At 41.9% G+C, this 24,028-nt stretch overlaps 1 protein-coding gene across 1 annotated transcript in view; it reads right to left on the bottom strand.

Annotated features, from left to right (window-relative positions):
- The window catches only part of TFAP2D (transcription factor AP-2 delta), a 50,452-nt gene that overhangs the window by 5,196 nt on the left and 21,228 nt on the right, over positions 1–24,028 (bottom strand). Inside the window, exons 6-7 of the mRNA XM_068412843.1 lie at positions 18,464–18,605; positions 11,456–11,569 (exon numbers count right to left, since the gene is read on the bottom strand). Coding sequence (XP_068268944.1) covers positions 11,456–11,569; positions 18,464–18,605 — 256 coding nt within the window. The remainder of the gene's footprint in view (positions 1–11,455; positions 11,570–18,463; positions 18,606–24,028) is intronic.

Genomic DNA, 24,028 nt, shown 5'->3' with positions numbered 1-24,028 from the left:
ATATGACAAGGATAAGTAGTCTATAACATCAGAGTGGCAAACAGCACATACAAGAGTTTCCTTGCAAAGCCCTCATGCTTCTTTTCTGTTCATTACCAAACAAGTGTGTTAAGGACATGTTCTCCTAAGCAGATGGACCTCCTTTTACTATGTGTAAAAGCAATGGCGAAAGTAAGAAGAGAGTGCTAGAGCTGATGCCCCATATTTCCAAAATATTCTATTTCAGCTCTGTATGTTTTAGACCTTGGAACTGATTTTCTGCACTAGGAGAATTGGCCAGGGAACATATCTGAAACATCCAAGACTGTGGCTACGGTTAAGCCATGGCACTGTGGTGCGCGTATTGCTCACAGAAGTCCTTGGAGGTTTACCAAGAAATGTTTACATCATAGCACGTCATATCCTCCAAATGAAACTCTGGATAAACCTGTGACTTGCTGGTTTTGAATGAGAAAATGTTGTACAAGCTTCTGCCTAACTGTGGATGAGAAGTGGCCTCGCTGCCCTTTACTACCTTTGGATCCAAACACACCAGTGAGACCACAGATCCAGGATGACTGTATACTTTTGAAAAAGAGTGAGCGTGTCCCTCACACAGCCATCAGCTCCTTCAGTTTCTCCTTTCACTTAGTCAACGGTCACATCTCTGCCCTATGGGAAGGCACAGAAATGAATGAGATTCATCCAACTTGCTACCATGCATAGATTTTTTCCAGTGAGGCAGCTAATGTAGCTGAGAAGCCTCATTGCCCTCCTCAAATGAGAAAGAGCTAAGCATTATAAACATGCTGATGACAAGGGACAATGTAACTTTGTAACCCAGTAATTTGGAAATGAGGGGATGGCATTCCTTTTTTTTTGGGAAATGTGAGAGTGCCTTAAATGTTTTAAGAAATCTTAAGTGCTGAATTGAAAAACAAATCAAGTCCCCCAAGATTTTTTCTGTCTTTGATGAATGTATACTTGCCTTTTCCTTGGTAATCATGGAACTTATTTATTAAAGAAGAGGATAAAGAAAAGAAAACAGATTCTCATCTGTTCTCTTGATTCCATAAATTGTGAATTTAAGGGAATACAGTGTCATAAGGCTCATGATAAAAATAATTGGCAATATTAGAAGTTCACACCCTTCCAAAAGGATTTTGGTTATAAGCAGAGCAGGAGAAGATGGTTGAACCCTTGCTATGGAAAGATCAAAGAGGGAATCCCTGGGAAAGGAAGTGAGGGGAAAAGTCCCAGAGGAAGGAACTCTAATACCTTTGGTAAATAAAAAGCCAAGGAAAAGAAAGGAAAAAAAAAGAAAAAAGAAAGGAACAATATGTTAATTACTAGTACTTCAGCACTAGTGCTGTACCTCTCAGCTAGCTGAATCTAAAGCCAGATTGAGAGAGATCATGGAAAACAGGGAACTCTAGAGGGCACCAGAGGTGTTTCACCTCAAACTTCATTGCACACCAGGCTTCTTCCAGTCTGTGCTGCTGCTGCTAATCAAGATGACTGGAATTATGACAGCAGGTGCTCTACCTCCTGATAAGCAAAGAAGCATAAAAAAGACAGAACAATGTATAAGGGGGATAACCACATCTGTAAAGGCAACCCACCAGTAAGGCTTTGGGCTTGGCTCTTTGTTACAATTTAAAAAACAGGTTGAGCTTCAAAACCCACTTCATTGCTCCCTTATACTCTTCAGAAAGAAGGATGTTACTTTCTTGCTGCTCCCAAAGTCTGAGCCTCTGGTTTCTTGCCTGTCACTTTTCATGTCACCTTGTCAGTGTGATGCCAGGCACTCACAGGAGGTTGACAGCTCCAGGCTCAGAGACTAACTAAACGACAAAACTCTTGTCTCAAACAGTTTCACAGGAAGGGTGTTTCATATCAGCTGGATGACTAGGCAAAACACAGAGTAATTTGTGAGGATGCTGATTGCTTTCATTACCTAGCTTTAGTATTCTGAGCCTATTATTTTTTGTCTGTTTTTATAAGGTTTCTGCACTGAAAGAAGTGTCACTTGCAAGAAAGTAGTTTTCCCTTTGCTGTTTAGCTGTCTTTATATTTTATACAGAAGACAGATGATCTGGATGTGATTTTGCATCTTGATGAAAAGTAACTGTGAAGTTAAAGGATCAAATTCAACTTCTGTAACTGGTGGGTATTTGTCTTTCCCTACATAGTGGTTGACATTAGTAGGATATCTGAACTTTCTAAACACTACAGATTCTTATCAACACAAGTTGGAGAGCTGAGCAAAGAGGAACCTAATGAGGTTCAACAAGAATAAGTGCAGAGTCCTGCACCTGGGAAGGAGTAATAAAATGCACCAGTACAGGTTAGGAGGCGATCTGCTAGAGAGCAGCTCTGTGGAGAAGGACCTTGGAGTCCTGGTGGACAAGAAGTTATCCATGGGACAGCAATGTGCCCTTGTGGTCAAGAAGGCCAATGGTATCCTGGGGTGCATAAAGAAGAGTGTGTCCAGCAGATCAAGGGAGGTCCTCCTCCCCCTCTATTCTACCCTGTTGAGACCTCACCTGGAGTATTGTGCTCAGTTCTGGGCTCCCCAGTTCAAGAGGGACAGAGATCTACTGGAGAGAGTCCAACAGACGGCTACGAGGAAGGGACTGGAACACCTGCCTTAGGAGGAAAGGTTGGGAGCCCTGGGGCTTTTTAGTCTGGAGAAGAGAAGACTGAGAGGGGATCTGATTAATGGGTATAAATAGATGAGGGCTGGGTGTCAAGAGGAAAGGCGCAACCTCTTTTCACTTGTGCCCTGCGATAGGACAAGGAGCAATGGATGCAAGCTAGAGCACAGGAAGTTCAACCTCAACATGAGGAAGAACTTCTTTACTGTAAGGGTTACAGAGCACTGGAACAGGCTCCCCAGAGAGGTTGTGGAGTCTCCTTCTCTGGAGACCAAGACCCATCTGGATGCGTTCCTGTGTAACCTGCCCTAGACTGGTCCTGCTCTGGCAGGGGGGTTGGATTTGATGATCTCCAGAGGTCCCTTCCAGCCCCTAACATTCTATGATTCTATGATTCTATAAAGTATCCCAAAGGCAGATGTAGAAGGCATGTCTATACCCAATTTTACAAGTGAAGAAAGTGAGACTAAGAGGCTGACTAATGAGGTCAGGAAGTCTGTATGTGTAAGCCAAGAAACATACACAAATCTCTTGAGTATAATGTCAGCAAGTCTTGTCCTTGTAAGTTTTGTGCGTCATGTGTTTTGGTTTTCCAGAACAAAATGTGGGTAAGTTTTGGTGTTTCTTTTTGGTAACACTAGTTTCCATGAGACTTTTTGGAGCTAAAAAAGACTTCTGCCAAAAATTAAAAAAATTCAAGGCTGTTCTGATACAAGGACAGGTTATGAAGGCAAAGGCAAGAAGACATATGTCAATGTGACTTTCAGGTTCCCAGATGAATCTGTGGGAAGTTCAGCTATAACAGTCGAATGGAAGAGAGAAGCACATATACACTCTCTCCGTTCAACAGGAGAGAGGTAGGGTCTAAAATCAAGAAAAATACTAATTTAGTGTTTTGGACATTTGGTCCAGTTGGAGGAATGTCCTAAATTCTGATCCTTGGACTGATGGTTGATTTGATACTTTATCAACAGACAAGTGTGAAATGAATAAAGAAGGATCCTAGATCCATCACTCTAGCTTTGGTTTAATACAGAAACCAGTACATTAGATAATGATACTCATCAGCTCTCATTCTCAGTCCTGCCTTAAATTTTCCCCTGCAAAAGGGAACAGTTTCAAGAGGAGGGATGGATAGTGAACACGCAGGCTCACTATGCCACCAAAGATTCCATGGGACATCCAGAGTGTCAGTAACATTGGTATATGTGATGCAGGACTCACAAAAGACCCTTGAATTGAGGGAATGACAGATGAATGTGAGACAGGATGTCCTTTTACACCTAAAATGACCCTAGATCCCTGGGATGCTTGTTTAAGCACCTCAAGGTACTTAAATTTAAGCTAGAGGGTACCTTTAGTCACCTATACCTGCACTAGCGAAGTGAAGAGTGACCAGACTCTTCCTCTGATCATGAGTGATCTAGCGTAGACGGCTTCATCTCCATTATTCAAGTATTTTAACTTTCAAAGTTGTGGCCACATCTCCGCTGTCAACTGGGAACATTCCCTTGACTGGGATAAGGCTGACTTGTGCCTGGGAATTGTTTGGGATAGGAGGAGTTGGTCTAGGCCAAATACACACAAATAGTCACAATAGTGATCAAACATTACAGACACTTGTGTTCCAGTGCCCAGGACCATACTCACAGAGTTTGTTAAATTAGTTTGCACATATCTTTTGGGGGGTCTTAATTTCTACATGTCTCTATTCCATCTCTAAAATGTGACAGAAGCATTTCCCTTCTTCACAGCAGGAATCTATACAACTGAAACTGATTGGTTCATCTGGTCTGGTTCTCTGCTCCAGAGAGGTTTGGATGCACTAAATGCCTGGGAAGTGCAAAGATATCAGAGATATGGGTGATATGCAAGTTAATCCCAACCATTTCCCTTACTGACATGCTCCTTTACTGTAAAGGTCTACCTGCACATCATTAACAAGAAAAGGTTGGGGCTTGATGTTTGTGCTGGCTAACATAATTCCAGATTCAGCAGAAGAAACTGTTGGCCTGTAATGTCACCATTCAGCTCTGCTGAATTAGTGGCAGGATTACACGTGCTGGGAGTTAGTCAAGGCTTCACCACCTCCCATCATGACTCCCTGCACCATATAGTCTCTGAATGTGTTTCTCAGAGCTCTTGTGTCTCCAGGCAGGCTTGTCTTCATCTGCTGTAGGTCAGGATTGCCCTGGTTCTCAATTTTCAGGCTTTTCTAAAGTTATTCTCAAAGCCTTATATATTTGCTTTGTTCACATCCATCTTTTTTCTTTCTCTACCTATTCCAACCCCCTTTTTTCCTCCCATCCCCTTGGAAAACTGAGAGCTCTCTCTCAGTTTCACTGAGCACGAAACTAGGCTCTTTTACCTGTTCTGAATGTCAAACCAACCAACTTACAGTGCTAAAGAGAGATTTGTATAACCTTTCTGTCCTGAAAAAATAAAGAAAGATAAAATCTCATCTTTACTGACATCAGTGGGATTTGAAAATAGTTTAAGTTTCAGGAGAAATTAAAACCTCAGCTTTTCCCTCTTGCATGCAGAGACACATGTACACAAAAGTCTCACATGATTCTGTAAGGTTTTTGGGAGAAGGACCTCTGAATTATAAGTAATAGAAGACATTTTAAAAGAAACTAAGGTTTATCTAAATATTTTCTTTCTCTTTATTTTCTCCTTTTCTTTCTTTCTTCACTCTCTCGCTCTTCCTTTCCTGATGCTCACTCCATTTTGAAAGCAAAGGGTGAAAGAAACAGATTCCTCTCATTAAAGCTATAGAAACTTTTTGGTGCTTTTCTAGTACTGATGTGCTTACTGACTTGGCGCTCCGCTGTAGTAGACTCATAAATGCATTTACCCAGATCAACCTTTAGAGGACAACAGAGAGACACTCATGTATCTGGACAAAATCTCTCAGCAGTTAATAATGGAAATGGATTTTTTCCAGGGTTTTCTTGTTTGCCCTGTGGCTTAACGCTGATTCTGTCTCCAGCAAATGGGGACACCGTAGCTCAAGTTGTTGCTTTCAAGCCAGATACAACCCACAGGATTATTCCACTTGCTCCTCTGCATTTATCATGAAGGAAACAAAGAAGAGCTGAAAAACAGCTTGGGTAGCCCTGCAACATGTCACCTCTTCTTGAATCCACATTTATATATATGCTTAGAAATCTGAGCTGACCCAATACTTAGTCCATGGGGTCAGCGGCTTATGATTCAACCCTGACAAGGTTGAACTTCTCTAAATATTAGTACATTATTTATAGCACAGGTAAGCCACCTAACTGGGTTCTAATAAGGGCTGGTGCTTCCCTGAATTCTCAAGCTACATATATATTAGTGATGTATATGTGTCACTTTACCCAGGTATAGTTTGGGACACTGCTAGTTAGACCAGGCAACAAAACCCCAGAAATTCTGTAAAAAAGCATCACAGGTAGCCAATACATGCCTGTGCCCTGGCACTACTTTTATTTACTAATATCAATATAGCTTCTCTGCAGTAAGATACTCCAAAATGTATTGAAAAGGGAGAAATCTTGAATAAAGCGTACGTAATACTACCCTGGCTCAGGTAGTGCACAATAGTTGCTGCTGTGGATGTAAGGGTCGACAGAATTGTCTGTTCATGGTCAAACACTATTGGGAAATCATTCTTCATGCAGCATTGAGTTTTCTGTATTCAGGTCAGATGGACATCTCAGAGAGCGGCTGCACAAACATGACTGTACCAGGGGTGTAGAAGAGCCTCTGGTTTTTGTGTATCTGGTAAAGTTGTGCAAAACTCAGCAGTTTTCAGGCTCACTGCAGCTCCTTTGAAGATTTACCCTGTTTTATGCTTTGTATGAACTTTGGGTTTGGAGTTTGAGCAAGCCCAGCAATTCTGATCCTTTCATAGGGACTATCCTGTACTTCAGGTTGGACACATGTTCACAGATCGTGATGAATTGGGACTCAGTGGAAAAACTTCAGAGAGAAGTGTGAGCTTGAAGATTTAAAACAGAGGAAATGGGAAATGCTTTTTCAATCTGACCTGTGCCAGTCTGTGAACCCTGGTCTTAATTATTAGCATTGAGCAAGTAACATCAGGAGCAAGTGGAGTACATAACTCTACACTTACCAGCTGTAGGGTAATTTATTCCTAAAGAAAATTTCCTTTTACCCCAAGGTAGTGGAATATGGATTCTGTTGTAGGTATCAGATATTATAGCTCTTCAAAAAATCTTTCATTATCTTAGAATTTATTCTAATGATGGAGATTTTTATTATTTGTCTGAATTTTCCTGGTCATAAAAAAATCTCTTCAACTTTCTGACATCATATGGTATAAGCATATATATATATGTATGAATTACCAGCCTTTCATCTTGTGGTTTCTCTGCTGCCTTGGTTATGGTTTACAAGGCAGAATTACAAGGGAATTGCTAGAGAGAGTCCAGCGCAGAGCCACGAAGATGATTAAGGGAGCGGAGCATCTCCCTTATGAGGAGAGGCTGAGGGAGCTGGGTCTCTTTAGCTTGGAGAAGAGGAGACTGAGGGGTGACCTCATTAATGTTTATAAATATGTAAAGGGCAAGTGTCATGAGGATGGAGCCAGGCTCTTCTCAGTGACATCCATTGACAGGACAAGGGGCAATGGGTGCAAGCTGGAACACAGGAGGTTCCACATAAATATGAGGAAAAACTTCTTTACAGTGAGGGTAACTGAACACTGGCACAGGCTGCCCAGAGAGGTTGTGGAGTCTCCTTCTCTGGAGACATTCAAAACCCGCCTGGACGCATTCCTGTGTGACATGATCTAGGTAATCCTGCTCCTGCAGGGGGATTGGACTAGGTGATCTTTCGAGATCCCTTCCAATCCCGAACATTCTGTGATTCTGTGATTTCTGAACAACTCCTTGTTATACTAAATCTGTATGAAACTATGTGAGATTTCCCATGATCAAAAATCAGCTCATATTGCATAAAGGTTGAAAAATATGCTGTATCTATGCTAAAAACATTCGCAAAACCTTGTCAAAGATTCCAGTGAAAGACTGTGTCTTGTCCTTGCCAGACGTAGTATTTTGGCTCCTTCCCAATCTAGAGATTTATATAGCGTAGAGACAGAGAATTCATTGTGAGAAAGCCCACAGTTCTGGAATACAGACAGAAATGCAGATGAAAATTTCACTATTGAAAAAGCATCTTATAAAATTTGTGATGACTATATGGAGTCACTACTTCAGATTTATGTCTCCCCTGCAAGACCTATTTGTAGAGCACCAACAGCTCATGGGCATTTTGGTCATAAATAACATTAATTTCATGTGTATAATCAGGACCAGCCACTTATTAAGACAGTCCAATTTTAGACTCTGACTATTGTAGATGTCATCAGAGTATTTGACAATGACTGTGGTATGAAGGTCAAATCCATCTCTAGGATACAGTTGCAAAGCACTTTATCTGTAGATATAGATACATGATAATTGCATTCACTTCACTGTAATAAATAAGGACAGACTGCTCTTTTGGAAATCTGATCTTAGGTGGGATTTATGATCAGGGCTGTGGAGGCTAATATACTTGGAATATTTGAATTCTTGGTGTTAGGCATGTGCTTTATGTTAGGCAGATGCTTTCAACACCTTCCAGTACCTGAAGGGGGCCTACAGGAAAGATGGAGAGGGGTTTTTACAAGGGCATGTAGTGACAGGATGAGGGGGAATGGTTTTAAACTGAAAGAGGGGAGATTTAGATGAGATATTGGAAGAAATTCTTTCCTGTGAGGGTGGTGAGACACTGGCACAGGTTGCCCAGAGAAGTTGTGGCTGCCCCCTCCCTGGCAGTGTTTAAGGCCAGGTTGGATGAGGCTTGGAGCAACCTAGTCTAGAGGAAAGGTGTCCCTGCCTGTGGCAGGGGGGTTGGAACTAGATGATCTTTAAGGTCCCTTCCAACCCAAACCATTCTATGATTCTATGATCTTTTTATGAAATACTTTCCAACTGATGTGTAGTGACAAGCAGCTATTTATGCTTGTGACCAGTAAGAGGCTGCACTGTCTCAGACAGCAGTGAGCATGTTGTTCTTGGGTTACAAGGACTTTCTCTGTGTGTTGGGGTACCAAGAATTTCTTTCTCTTCTCTCATCCCCAACTGATCAGGTGCAAATTTCCTGTGGCAGAGGTTGGTTCAGTCTGAGGATCATCCCTCAGAGAAAGACAGAGAAACCAAGTGATCAGTTAGAAGCAGTCTGTGTTGAAAACTTGACTCGGAAAATACTTAATGCTCCTGGAAAACATGATGAATTGCATTCTTGCACCTTCTCTGGCATTTGAGACAGACTTAAGTGCCTTCTGGGATATTTAATCTCAAGAAGGCAAGTAGTGGTAGGAGAGGTTCAATTGACCTAGCTGTGAAGGTTGCCAGATTTAGGGGATGGGAATAGTGATTTTTTTGCCTGCACTAGATTTAGCTATTTACAATATGTGTCTAGTGTGTACTGGTTGGCTAAGCTCCCATTCAGCTGGAGATGTAGACCAGACTGTTCTGTCAATGGAGTTTAGAGAGAAATTCAAGTCACACTAATGTAGTTGTCTATGGTAGGCCTGCTTAATTGTAATGCATATTTCACAGGCTATACAGGTGAGATCCCTAGAGACTGCAGCAGAAGACATACACCTGGCTGAAATGGAGGCACCTACATGTAGATGAGTAGAGTTAGAAGTCTGGGTCAGAAGCTGGATCTGACCTCAACTTCTCCACCGTAGATGGAAAAGGAATGTGGTCTCAGCTCAGCCTCTGGGTCTGGCAATGCTCATCATTGCCCAAGTACAGACATCAGACAAGGCTGTCTGATTTAAACCCAGGGAAGTATCTGTGTGTGATCAAGACCTGTGCTCTTCTAGGTGCCCATCTTGAGTCCAACACATCACCTACAGCAGGCATGAAAGAAACTACTGAATGATCCAGGAGTTGCCTGCAGAAGCTTTATACTCCAACCTACTGAAGTGAAGCAGAGAAAGAAGGATAGGAGCTGTACATGTTGACAGCTTTTGAAGCTGAAGCCTTCAGTATTTTGTCCCGACTGCTATTTCTTCTTTAAACAGAGAAGTCCTTGGAGATTAGGTACCTTGTTTACTTTGTGTGCATATAATGGGGAATTATCTATTTTTCCACAAGCCTAGGTACCCCTTTAAAATTCCTCTATGAGTATCCGATATGAATAAGTATGTCTTCCTTGGTGTGCAAGTGTAGTTAGCCAGTTTGGAGTGTATGTGCATGTATAAGGGAAAGTATACATAGACATAGGTGGTATGCATGTGTGTGTGCACATCACTGCATGAAAATAGAAGTGAGGTTGTCTAGATGTGTTTGTATTTGCATAGGATGCACACAGCTATGTGTAAACATAAATGGGAATGTGTGCATTTGAGGACCAGGCATTATCCTTGTCTTTTCACACCCCCCAAGAGATAGATAGAAGAGGTAGGATGGTGGGTATTTTGGATTCCATTCAAAGTCTGAGGGACTAAACATTAGGTACCACCCCACCATCTGGCTGGTAGGTGCTTCATGCTCTATCAGAATCTTAATAACTAGAAGATGAATCGACACAAAAGCTGCCTGCCCAGCCAATGAATGAAGAGTAGCTCAGCTGGCTGTGCTAAAGAATACGCAACATCGCTCTAAGGCTTTACAGGCCTAAAGAACATGCCTGGTGTTATGGTCTGTAAACAACCCTCTGGAACAGTTCTTTCCGTGTTGTTTTTTTCAGATATCAGTTAATAGCTAGAAAAAAATACAAATCTGTAGCCTCAGCTGGTCAGATATTCACCTCTGTGTCTGAGCAAAGACAAGAGCACCTCTAGGATGTTTCCTCACACTTATCTTTGATTAATATCTTAGATGACCCCACTATTTCAAAGTGGCCCTCTGGAAGTTCCCATCTCGCTCTCAACTGTATCTATCACATAGCCTAAAGCAAAAATGTGAAGTTGTACAGCAACTCCTGGGCTCATAAAGCTTTCTGATCCCAAATTGTTTATATGCTTTTATCCATAACTTGGATAAAATTCTGATGAAGTTTTTACTTGGTGTGCGTGTACCATGGGTCCTTTTCTTCATAACAGTTTCTTAGGCTGTCTACACCAGTGAATTAAATATTGCTAGGGCATGGGCGCAGGACCTGAGCCTAAATGTATTAGCAGTCTCTGGCTCTTTGTTCTGAGCCATCTTGCATTCTCCCAGACCTTTCTAGGGTGTTGTTCAGGAATTAGTGTAACAAGACTGTTCCAGTAGGTGGTCTGCTATGAAGCCAGTCTGCTTTGAAGGCCAAAGAGTTAACAGTATGCTCATGGTAATTTGATGTCAAATGGTCTCAGTAGCATAGAGGAGGCTCTGAAACTATTTACTTAATTGGTAACGATGCAGCCTAACTGTTCATCCTTTTATTGCTACTTTGATTCATCTACATTGTCATTATGGCTCCAAGTCTGTGTTTCTACATTTCTGGACCATCCACTTTGTCTATTGGTTGGCTTGTAATTTGGCTCACATCTAGAGCAAGGCAATGTCTGGCCAGATGGGGAGATTTAACCAGCAGATGTAGAAAATTACTTACTCAAACCCAGACTGTAGTCCTTGAAGTGGGATGAATGCAATTAGCCTGAACCACATTGCTGGGTAAACATGAGCTTTTAACAGGCACAGACAACAGAGAGAATATAGACTTTATCATAGTCTTCTAGGTAAAGGAACAAATATCGTTACAACATCATATGTCGTCTTTACAAAGATTATGAATTTTGGGTAGCTGTTCCTCTTTCAAAATCATACCTGAAATGTGTTAAATGTCTCTGGATGTCGAGGTCTAATATTGGAGTCGGTCTGGAGGATCCAAGGGGTGATCTGTCTTGACTTAGAAGGTCTTGGAATTCTTTACATATTTGTCTGAAAGGAAAATAGAAATTCTTAAATTAGACAGGTGTAATCCTTCCCATAAAGCTGATTCCCATAACACTGTCACCTTATCCTGAGTGATCTCATCCATAACAGAAATGTTTGGCAGAGCCATTGTTAAATAAATTAAAGGCAAACAAATCCCCCTCTTGCCTCCCTGCCCCAAATTCTCAGAGCCAGCAACATACAGAATCTCTTGAAGAAGAATAGTTCCCCTCTGAAACAATGTTATCATTGGCATTTAAAAATGTGATTTCTCTCCTGAACTGTACCCAGCTTGGCACTGTTAAGTCTGTCTTAGCTCACCTACTTAGAAGCAAGGGTTATGGTTAAAGAAAATGATGAACTAGCATTAGAACATGCCTGAAGACTTTGTGCAAATACACTACTGCTTGTACATTTGCCTGTGTGCACTGGTTTAGCTGCAAGCAAAAGTCCTGGCCATTCTGGCCTTGCCTTCTTGACCCCCAACTCTTAAGACAAATGGAGCACTAGGAGTTGTGAAGGAAAGTTCTGCCTTTGCTCTCCTAGTTTCCTTTTATGTCCATACTCTTTCCTTGCAGAGTCTGGGGCAGAAGAACTGATGGATCCTCAACTGAGACCTCTCCCACAGGTCTATCCAGAGTGAGAATTCATTCCAGCAGCAGCCATTTACATTTCTTATTGAAGCATTCATTAAATTATTTACATTTCTACTATGTATCAGGTAGCCTAAAGTAGATATCTATAGCAGTCCAGAGGACTTGTATCCTAACAGTGCCTCTTTCACTTCAGTGACTGTAGAAGGAGCTCAGTGACTCAGCTGTCAGTGCCTACATAACAAACAGGCAAGTGAGGTAAACCTCATCATCTCCTTTTTTTCTTGATGATGGTTTCCTGGGCAACACATACTTTCAGTAGGTAGGACCTGGGACCCCAGTTCGGCACCTTGCAATGGGAACTCAGGCTCTGTCTTGCCTGGTCTCCCATCAGCATAGTAGCCCAACTTCTTTGGAAAGGATGGATGGTCTTGTTGTCTTTCCTCTCCCTCTCAGGCCTTCCCTCAGGATGCCTCGGCACCTGGGGGTTAAAAATATCCCCTGGGATACCTCTATATAGGACCTAACACTAAGAGAGACCTGAAAATTTACAGATGCAAGCTGGAACACAGAAGGTTCCACAAAAAGGCATCACTTACTTTCAATTGGTTTATGACACAGTTAATTAAAAAAGGAGAGGTGTCTGGATCTCTCTCTCAGGACTTCTCCAAATGAGCATACCATTCTCCATTGACTGTACTGGAAATCTGGCACTTAATGTGGGGCCAGGAGGGCATGATGCCCACCAGATGATCAGGACATTGAGTTGGGTTGCCTGATACTAGCCTGACACTCAGTTGGATTGACCTAATGCTGGTCACAATGACTACACATAACCTAATAAACAACACCACCTAGAAAAGTAAGCAGTGCCAGGGGTCATTCTCATATCCTCAAGCAAATTGTTACCATCTGATAAGGTCAATGTAGTTATGCTCTTCTAGCTTCCTAAACAGGGTGTCTTCCTGAGAATGGACTCTGGTGTGGGCTATCTCCCAGAACATGCCCAGAAGATATTTGTGAGAGTTCAAGGAGCCATTCTAACATTTTAATAATATGGACAATTGTAATATGATGACTCAGTGTGTGCATGGTTTACTTTGTTAGCACAGACGGAATCACTGTGCCTGGGGCCAGTTTTGAATACTAAAGAGCATCTCTGTGGTCCATGATTTCTGTTAGAAGACTCTTTGAACATCTGGTCCTAGATAAAGTTCAAGATCTTCATTATTACCTTGTAACTTTTCCTTCAGGACAGGGACATAATGGAAAATAACTGGGTAAACTTCTTGATCTTTAGAAGGTTCTCCACTGCCTATTTACAAGCAAGAAAACTATACTAACCTGTTTTTACTCTTCATTATACCACTGTTGCTCTGCAAGTTTTGGACATAGACTTTGGATATCACAGCTCTCTACTGACTAAGAGGAGAGGAGATGCAGAAAACTATTATTTCCTGCTGTACTGCTGGACTTCATCCAAGCCTGATTTCTGTAAACGCTTGTCATCTGTACAGACCTAGACACCAACTGCTTGAAAAGACAGTATCGTCTTAGCCTTTCAGGCAAAGAGAGGTATTCAGCAGAAATGTATGTAAGTGCAGCATACAGTTTTAATGAATCAGGTCCTTAGAGGAAAAACAGTTCCTTTCAACAACTGAAAACAGTCAGTCATTTTGGCTTCTAAACAATCTACTATCCCCAGTTGTCCCTGTCAGCATCGTTCTTCTCTCCTTCCTCCAACCTCTACTTTCTACCTGTTGAAAATGTTCATCTTAAAAGTTCTTATATTTTGACAAAGGAAAGTGTCAGAACCAAGTGTGCAATTAAGTTCCCTTCTATCTTCACATGTCAAAAGTCTTTACTGAGTGTTGGCAGATTGAAAGAAAAGAAGAAACTTTTTTATTATACATGAAAACCCATAAAAGGCAGTAACCTACTTTTTTCAAGGGGATTTCCAGACAAAGTGGTGTCTCAGAGCCTCCACTACCAATAAAACATCACCTGAGGTAGTGATAGGGAGAGGGGATGAAAATTATTTGCTGAGTTGGACTGTGACTTTGAAAAAGCAAAGAAAGAGGGTTATGCTGTCTTAGGGGGCATAGATTAATAAAAAAAAAATGTCCTAGTCACTTCTGCAATGGAGGCACCTAATAATTTGTAGATAGATGGTCAGATGTTCCAGTATATGATCAAGAAAAGATAAAAGATTCTGTACTGGATCTGAACAAGAGCCCATCTAGTCCATGACCCTATCCCTAGCAGTGGCCAAATCAAATGCCTTGCGATGAGTACAAGAGTGGGGCAAATGCATGCCTGTGAGTCTGATATATTCCAAGTGTGGCAGAGTTGCCAGACATCCAAAGATCAGATATCAGAGAGATGCTCAGCAGGTCCTGTGCATCTGGTCTCAGAGCTACTTTTCAGAAAACTAGCAAATTAGGCACATAGTGTCATGAGTCAGATGTTGATTATTCTGTACTGGCTGTAAGCAACCCAACAATACAATTGTTATTCACACTATTCTGTTTTGGTCTGTGTAAATGTGTCTGTCTGCCCCTCTCTCATGTGAAAGGCCTTGTGCCTCCTGGGAGGAATAACCCCATGCACCTGTACAGGTTGGGGGCTGATCTACTGGAGAGCAGCTCTGCAGAGAAGGACCTGGGTGTTCTGGTGGACAACAAGTTCACCATGAGCCAACAATGTGCCCTTGTGGCCAGGAAGGCCAATGGTATCCTGGGGTGCATTAAGAAAAGTGTGGCCAACAGGTCAAGGGAGATTATCCTGCCCCTCTACACGGCCCTGGTGAGGTCTTTGAGCAACCTGGTGTAGTGGAAGGTGTCCCTGCCCATGGCAGGAGGGTTGGAACTAGATGATCTTTAAGGTCCCTTTCAACCCAAACCGTTCTTACCATTCTATGATAAGCCTTTCTAAAGAGTCTAGGGTTAACAGGCCAATATCAGCACCCTTTGGCCAACTGTGATAATTCAGTCTTTTTAATTTAGGCTGGAGTGCCCAGACAATCATCTACTCAGTCAAAGGAGGTGAGTGCAGAGAAAGACAGTCATGGGAGACCAGGTCCTCCCATTATTTATTCCTTCCTTATCCTTTCAGCTCTTTACCAAAGCTTGCTTCACTCCCATCCTGCCCTTGTTGTCACTTGTGTTCTGCGCTGTGTGGTGACTCCACAACCCAATCATCTCTTCTTTCCATGATAACTGTCAAGTAAGGCGGTTCTGATTCTTCATTGTCTAGACCATCAAATTGTTAGAACAGGCCATGGCACCATCATGTTACATCAATTACTACTAGGCAGGTCCTGAGTTAGCAAATGTGAGACACCATTTCCAAGAGAAAATGGTCAGGTAGTTTAACACAATGAAAATTGTTTGTTCCATGATAGAAAATGGTCCTTATTTCAGTCACTGTATTACTATCAACATAGCCTCAGACCAGGTAGGGCTGTGAAGAGTGTTACCTTAAGCTCGGTGGCCTCCATGTGTTAAAGAGGGCTATTGGCATCTAAAGTAGCAGTCTTTAGCCTTCACTAGCCCATGGGCCACACTTCTGTGCATGGCAGCTGAACTACTTCCATTCAGGGTGGGTGAATTGCTTGATTACAAGGTATGGGTGCCCTTGATAACACTGGGATCTCCTACTGGACACCAGAGACTTCTGCATTGTAGATGTTAAGGGCTCCACACATAGATATGTAGTACCAAAGCGATACATAATAACTGGCAGATACAACACAGTAACAAAAAGACACCTGTGTGCTTCTGGAGCAGCAGCTGGTAACCAAGCTGGACAACCCAGTTCATCTCAAGTGACAGTAGGTGCCTATGGGCAACTGAATCAAGCCTCTGAAGCTCTGGATGTCCGAATCCAGAATGGAGTTTCATCTACATACTAGGAAATGTGGAAATAATTTTGTTATTTCCCCTTATTTTTTCTCAAGATCCCACATGTGGAAGATATCATCAGTTCTGCCAAAGACACATTTCTATGGGCTTCTGGCTCTGTCCCAGAGCGGACAGTGGCAACACACACAGGCAATGGCACTCCATTTCTTTCCATAGGCAAAACATGCAATGAGTGATTTTACCAGCCTGGAATTTCAGTGTCATTTTTGGTGACAGCATAACATTCCATCACTTCTTCTGGTGTCATAACTCACAAGCGCATGAGGCAGGGCAGCTGTGAAATTACTGAAACTGCAAGCCTAGGGCTTATATGTGCCTAGTGAATAATTGAAGCTCCTGACAAATGACTAGAGTACATACTATCAGACACATGGAAGCATGGCTGGGAAATACCATGTTAATATTACAATGTCATGGACCTGTGTCTCCTGTAGTATCTGGACAGGGCTGGTCTGTGACTCACTGTTCTCCTTCCAGGCAGGAGAGGGCAGTAGCAGCACACACATTGACCCATCTGTCCCTGTTACAAGCACCCTGACTGCCGTAGGATATGGCCTATCCTTGCATTATCGACAGACCTCTCTGATCGATTTGCTGGTGCTTTTAACCGATGAAGGGGGGGAAAAAGTAATTTTGTTCCTTACAAGTGCAGGATAACAGCCTACAAGCCCAAACTTCATGGGGGTTAGGAGTAGTGCATGCCCATGACTCTCCAATTCAGTAGAAGAGGGGGTGGGAAAGTAAGCATGAAGTAGTGAGAAGGAGTAGGGACACTTATTAGTCTCTTAGTTGGACAGCCTTTGGACATAACAGTTACCCACTGATTGTTACAACCCATGGCAATGTGATCTCTCCATAGAGCTAGAAAAGAAGGGGGAAGATTTGTATCATTATGGTTGAGTAACATTTTATAAATGGGACAAATCTTCCAGCTGGAGCAACTTACAATCTCAACTCCTGCTTAGGTTGTACTGCCCAGCAGTACAATCAGCTCATACATAGAGGGACAGATTGTTAATGGGCTATACAGCCATGGGGAGACACAACTTGCAGAGAGGAGCTGCTTCTTGCTGACTGGTTTATTCTCATATCTCTGAAACCCCTTGGGCCCTTAAAACTAATGTGGATGTAGGTAAGAATAAGATCATATTCCACTTATATTATTCCTTTTAATCTACAAGGGACTTAGGAGCAATGATGTGTGAGGTCTCTCACCACCTTCACAACCAGCAAATATCCCCTGAGCTGCATGGTGCTCTGCTTATCACCCCAGGGAAGGATCACAGGCTGTATTCACGGGATTCATAAGCCTGGGATGTTTCAATGAATGTCATCTCTGGATCACATTCAGGGTGAAGAGCTCTGGGTACAAAAGGGACACCAAGGCCAGAAATCCACAAATAGACAAAAGAAGGACACTGGGATACAAAGGACAATCCTGTGGCTGGTCTGCCTTCTCCCCTACGGCAGGGTAATTCCTCTGTGTTGGATATATCCCGGCCTGGATGATCCCCAAACATTTCCAGCACTGGGACAAATAGGTAGATGATGGTTTAAGAGCTCTGGTTTCTGTCCTCAGCTCTCCTGCAGCCTCACTGTGTAACATGGCAGTAAACTCAGGAAGAGTACGATTATATTCAAGGCTACCCCATGCAGGCATACTACACACCCAGCGTAGGTCTACATTGCTCCATGCAGACTATTTATTCTTGTTTCCCGTGGCTCATGAAGGCTAATTCCTCCCTCATCAAGGCCAATTAACCTAGATGAAATGTTATCCTCACATGATGTTACTGCTCCAGGGAGGTGAGTGGCTTGTCTAGGGCAAAGTCAGGTGTCTCTGTGTGTCTTTAATGGCTTTAGCAAAGCTCCCCCACTAGTGTACATTGTTCCAGCGCCTTTGACTTCAGCGGAACTCTTGCAATTTCCATCCAGAGAGGATCTGTCCCTCTGCAAACCAGCTCTCCCTCAGCAGACTAATAATAATTATCCCACAGTAACTAATACTTCAGTTAACTGAAAAAAATAGGTTTAAGTCTCCTGCTTACATGCAAACAAGAGATAAAGCCAGTTTCTGTCCTATAGATCTTACCATGTAATACTGTCCCCTGCTCTCATCTAAACCAAAACATCTGAGAAGATGTACGAGCCTCCTCAACTGCAGGCAATGAGAGCATAGCCACTGAAACCTCATCGCAGTAAATAAGGTTCCTCATACATCATCTCTAAAGAGGATTGCTCTCACTAGCTGTCAGGGAGCACTGTTGTGATAGCAGTCACCGCAAGCCCAGCTCCATACTCACACTCTTCCCTCCCCAGCCCCCAGATCCAAAATGGAGAAGTGACAGACAGATTTCTTTTTTTAATTTCCCCTCTCTTCTTACTTTGTCGCTAGGATCATCTTTTTCCTTGCCGTCTGCTCTTTCTGTTCCATGTGCTGTCTGGCAATGTGCTCTCCTACAGCCTTGGCAGGGAACTCTGTTTCACAGGTGTAGCCGAAATCTCTGGCCAAATGTAATGCTTCTCCTGTGGGCAAACAAAGCGGGTCATTTAGATTTTAGGGTTATTGTTATTATTATTATGATGATGTTTACAGAATTTCTTCCACTCTTAAAAAAGATAATAATACAATAACAAATCTCTTTTGTAGACATTCATTCCCAACCTCAGTTACATACTTCAGCCTGTTTGGCCTGCTCATGCTTAGACATCAGATGGTGCCAGCTAGAAGACAGGGAGGTTATTCCTCTTGTGAGAAAATACTAGTCAAGATACTTGGGTTTAGCTCCCTCCCCTGCCACTAGTGAGTACTGGGCAGCTGCTCAAGTTTTGTAAGCCCAGTTCATCATTGATATTTCACAGAATCACAGAATGTTAGGGATTGGAAGGGACCTCGAAAGATCATCTAGTCCAATCCCCCTGCCGCAGCAGGATTACCTAGATCATGTCACACAGGAACGTGTCCAGGCGGGTTTTGAATGTCTCCAGAGAAGGAGACTCCACAACCTCTCTGGGCAGCCTGTTCCAGTGTTCGGTTACTCTCACTGTAAAGAAGTTTTTCCTCATATTTATGTGGAACCTCCTGTGTTCCAGCTTGCACCTGTTGCCCCTTGTCCTGTCAATGGATGTCACTGAGAAGAGCCTGGCTCCATCCTCATGACACTTGCCCTTTACATATTTATAAACATTAATGAGGTCACCCCTCAGTCTCCTCTTCTCCAAGCTAAAGAGACCCAGCTCCCTCAGCCTCTCCTCATAAGGGAGATATTTAAGGCATAGAAATTAGTAGACGGTAGGAATAAATCACTCTGAAGAGTTAAGATTCAGCCTTTGGTGCTTTCACTTCTCTGTCTCTAAAGGGAGAATAGCCTTCTACCCCAGGAGAGAGCTGTGGGGATACCACACATTTCAGCATATTTGCATGGGGGTTAAGTCAGCAGGCACAGGTGCCCCACAAAGATGAGCAGACCCTTGTGCTCGTAGGGCACAAGAAACAATCCTGTTTCCAAAGACATTACAATAAAAATTGACCAGCAAAATAAAAAGGGATGACAATAAAGATCGCAGTTGTTGTTTTATAGGTGGGGAAATCAAGGCATGATTGGTGGCTTGATTAGGCTTTATGAGAAGTCTGTGACAGAGGCAGGCACTGAACACCTCTCTACCTCACTACAGAGACTGGACACCATAACCCAACTCCATGCTGGGTGCCAAATGCCTCTGGAAGAACCTGTCCTTCTCCATTAGCTTAGAGAACCCAGGAATTTATTTTAGGGTTTACTGAACACTGTGGCCTGTGTGCTGTGACTCTGACAACCTTAGTGTGGGATTTATCTGATCAAACACGGCTGCCTAGAGTGTGAACATCTGTGCCTAAGTTAGTCTTTCCCTGGTGGGAAATAAGCACTTCCAGATGACACTTGCTCTCATCTCATCATAGAAGGTAGAAATAGGTCAGCTACCAGAAGTGTACGTTGTAGCACATCTGCATGAGTGACTGAGATGAGCTCCAGAATAATTTTGGGGTTAGAGTGTTGTGTGTTTTTTGTTTTATTTTTCTTTTTTTCAGAGTTATGTATTTGATCGCCATCATGAGAGGTGGTTTTGGACCCTGGCTCCTTGGAGACCAGGCTGATGCTCCAGGTGAACTTTTAGGAGGAATGCAAGATCTTTAACACTTCCCTTTGAGAACATGTGCAGTGGAATTCCTCTGACTAATGTCAATATTGACATCTGACCTAACACTTTCAAGTCAGCGGTGACAAGCTAGCACTTAAAACGTGTATCATCCCATTCTAAAGCAGAAGGCAAAAGTGAATCGGAGGAATTATAGAAAAGTCTGGGTTAGAAGGGAATTCAGGAGATCACATTCTGTTGAAAGCATGGCCTTAGATTAGGTTATTAATGGACTTCTCAAGACTAGTCTTGAATATTTCCACCCATGGGGATTCTGCAGGTTTTCTGAGCAACCTAATCAAATGTTTAATTATTAATTTAATTTAATTGTTAATCACCCAGAAGTGCTGATTTCTCCCTATTGACTACAATGTGACATGAGAAGACAGATACAACAACGACAGAGATGGTGAGATGAATCCCACCCCCAAGCAAGACTGGATCTGCTCTGTGCAGACCTGGCCAAGTCAAGGAAGATAGAAACTTCGTTGGGAGCAGCAGTCCTGCGCCAGGGTCAGCATGAAGCATAAGGGACCACATTCACTGACTCTATTCCGATCTCTGTTCTCCACCTTTTCAGACTTCATTGTTTCCCCTTCTGTCAGTCATTGGAGTTTTTACCAGAAAAATACCTTTCATTGTCACAAGCAAATACTTTGTTATGTATTTATCTGATCTAACTGGATTCAGGTACTAGTAAAATACATGCGCTACTCCCAGAGAATTCATTTGCTGACACCAGTCAACAACAACCTTCGCAGCTGTAACCAATTTTACATGCAAAAATTGAAGATTATACTCAAAATCATCTGCATTATTTGGATTTTTCCAGTATGCCTAAAAAGAATGAGAGATTAACAAGCAACCACTATCTCTGAGTTGAAAGGAGAAATAGCTTCCATTTAGTTTACAACTTCTGGAAAAGTAAAATAATTTTCAGTGAAATTAAAATGGATTTTAGTTGTATGTTAACTGAGTCAGAATGAACAGGCATATAGCTGACTGCCAGTTTTGCACTTAAAACATCTATCCCAGACTTCTACATGGATGAGAAAGGGTACAAATTTAAGCCATAGCTTCTAAATTTCTGTAGAGATGCTTCAAAATTTCTATTTCAGCTATGCTTTTAGTCTTCCTTAAAGACAGACTTGAAGAGTAAGTCAACTACAGAAGAGTACCAGGTTTTTCTTTTCAATCAAACTCCATGAAAACACTTGATAGGTTTGTTTTCATACCAGTGTGGAAAGAAGATGAAAGTCAAACCCATTGAAGGTGTTATCAGGTGGAATTACGATTCTCCAAACAGCTCTATCCTGGTCCCAGTGAGATCCAAGTAACAATACGAGGAATGTAGTCAACAAAGAGTTTAAACATTTAGCCATTGGAAAAGTCTTGGTTTCTTCAAAAGAGCAAAACTTTATGTGATGAAATGTAGGCGTTTATTTAACATGGTCAACAACTAACTGAAATTTGTATGTTGTCACTTAATGTAAAAAAAAAAAGGAATGAAAATATGAATTGTCACTCAAACTTGTCTTTCCAAAGATGGTGTATATTATTTACTAAAGAAGAGAAAATTACACTAAACTGTTTTTCTGATCTGAGAAAATTATACAGAAGTATAAAACTTGTCGATTTTATGTGGAGCTGGGATTATGATTGAATGTTAATGGTATATGAAGAGATAAAATGCTAAGCAAAATGAAACAAAATTACTTATCTGCTTGTGAATATATATAGGTATAAATGTATATACAAATGTACTTATTGTGAAAAAATAAATCTACAAATTTTTAAATATATTTTTAAAATATATTTTTACTGGAAATGGAAAGATTATATATATTAGGAATGCACATTATTAAGTATGCATATGCATTCATATAAGCATGCACTTCCGTATGATGTAAGGAATAGGTATTCTAAATTACAACATCAAATTGTAAATAAAAATAGAAAACTGGACATGAAAATGCTCTGCAGAACATGATTTCTCATATCTCATTGTTGAGCAAAGATCTAATTTTGAACTGGGACGGAATGATGAGCTATTTAGAAGTGGATTGTGTTATACTTCTATACATATTATTTTTTATTAATCTTAGCAAATAGAGGTCCCTTGTGTTACTGCAGAGTAGGAAATAAGTCTGCTTGGTGGGGGAAAGTAGTTTGTACAAAATGTCATAAAAGATGTTATTTTCTTTCTAGTTCATAATTTGGACAAACATTTATTCTAGAGGAGAATGTGGAAATGTTGGAAATATGGATGAACTGACCTCTTTTCTTTCACCTTAGATTTGCCTTCTTCTGCCTAGTTATTATTTTTTTCAGAGAGGAGTCATACTAAAGGTAGGAACCCCTAAAATCCCTGGCTTTTATAGCCAGTTACCTTGTTTCAATCTAAAATAAGATTTCCCTGTGTGCAATATCCCCAGCTCTTTACTCCTGCAGAGGCAAAGAGTGGGTGCTGGGGATCACTGACTCGTTCTCCTTCAATCCAGCACATGGCTTTGCAGCTATAGGCAGTGCTGCCTTTCCTATATAATTTGACAATTGACCAGAGAACTTTGCATGATGGATAAGGACAGTTGCTGAAGCTGAATTGGTAGAGACAGCTCTGGAAAGCCTCAGCAGAGAGACCAGCCCGTGTACCTTGACAGGCTTCTGTGGGCAGGTGCAAGGAGCAGCGTGGGCGTCCCCAGGGTCTAGCAAGAGTGAGAGATGCTCCTATGCAGAGTGAAGGCAGAAACTGTGTCCCAGGAGAGGGACCCTCGGCATCTGAACCTCCTACTCTCTCCTTGGCTTCGCCTCCTCCAGATGCTCTACCCAGCAGAAATGCTACCCAGGAGGAGGAGGGACAAGCGGGAGGTGGAAGGAAAGTTTTTTTCTATTTGTAGGGTGAGAAGGGAGAAGGAACAAGTGCAAGGACATTTAAACAAAGGCTGGTGGGGTAGAAGTGTGACAGTTGATAGCAGGGTGAAAAAAAGTAACCACTGACCTATTTTTCTCAAGAATTTTTGTCCCTAAATGATGAATGCAGTCAATTCTATGTCTAGAAAACTTAGTGTCTGAATTAGGTTTGACAGGAAAAGAAATTCTAGATTTTTTGTAACTGTTTTTTCTGACTTTCGTAAATAAGACTATGGTTTTAAAATTCATTCATACATCGCTTTTACCTGCATCTGCAATAACATTTCTGCTATGTCTCTACCTTATAAGTGACCTGTCCAGATGGGAACATCTCCCCTCTTCTCGCATCCTTTCTTGCTCCTACTGGGGAGGACTTCTTTGAGCCCGCAGTAAGGCTTAGTCTTGGCAATGCTCATATTTAATGGAGGAGCCTTTATTATATTAGCTAAGATGTAGGAATTTTCATTTTAGAGCTGGTAAGAAAAATGACCTTTCCCTTCATCTCATCTAGGCACTAGAGGGCATCCCTCACCTACAGGTTGCACAGAGCTATGTCCCATACGCTGGGGACAGTCTTGCAATGCTGAGCTCATTCTCCCACTCTGTCTTTCCACCCATTGTACTGATTTATGCAGATGACAACATAAAGAACAGAACCAATCTGTCAAACAATTCTTACTCTGGACCCAAGAAGTCCCTACCAAAGACACTAAAAATGTAACCCAACCAAAACAAGAATAACAGTAAACACCCAGCAGCCATGATGAACTCCAAAAGAAGTTTGCAGAAAACACAGAATATTTTTCATAAAGTCTGGATCTTCACATGACTACTACAGCCTAGAAATCCATTGCAGTTCCTCT

This window comes from Nyctibius grandis, chromosome 1 (assembly GCF_013368605.1).
Source record: "Nyctibius grandis isolate bNycGra1 chromosome 1, bNycGra1.pri, whole genome shotgun sequence".
In the NCBI taxonomy this organism is placed as follows: domain Eukaryota; kingdom Metazoa; phylum Chordata; class Aves; order Nyctibiiformes; family Nyctibiidae; genus Nyctibius; species Nyctibius grandis.
This window is presented reverse-complemented; position numbering and strand designations above follow the sequence as displayed.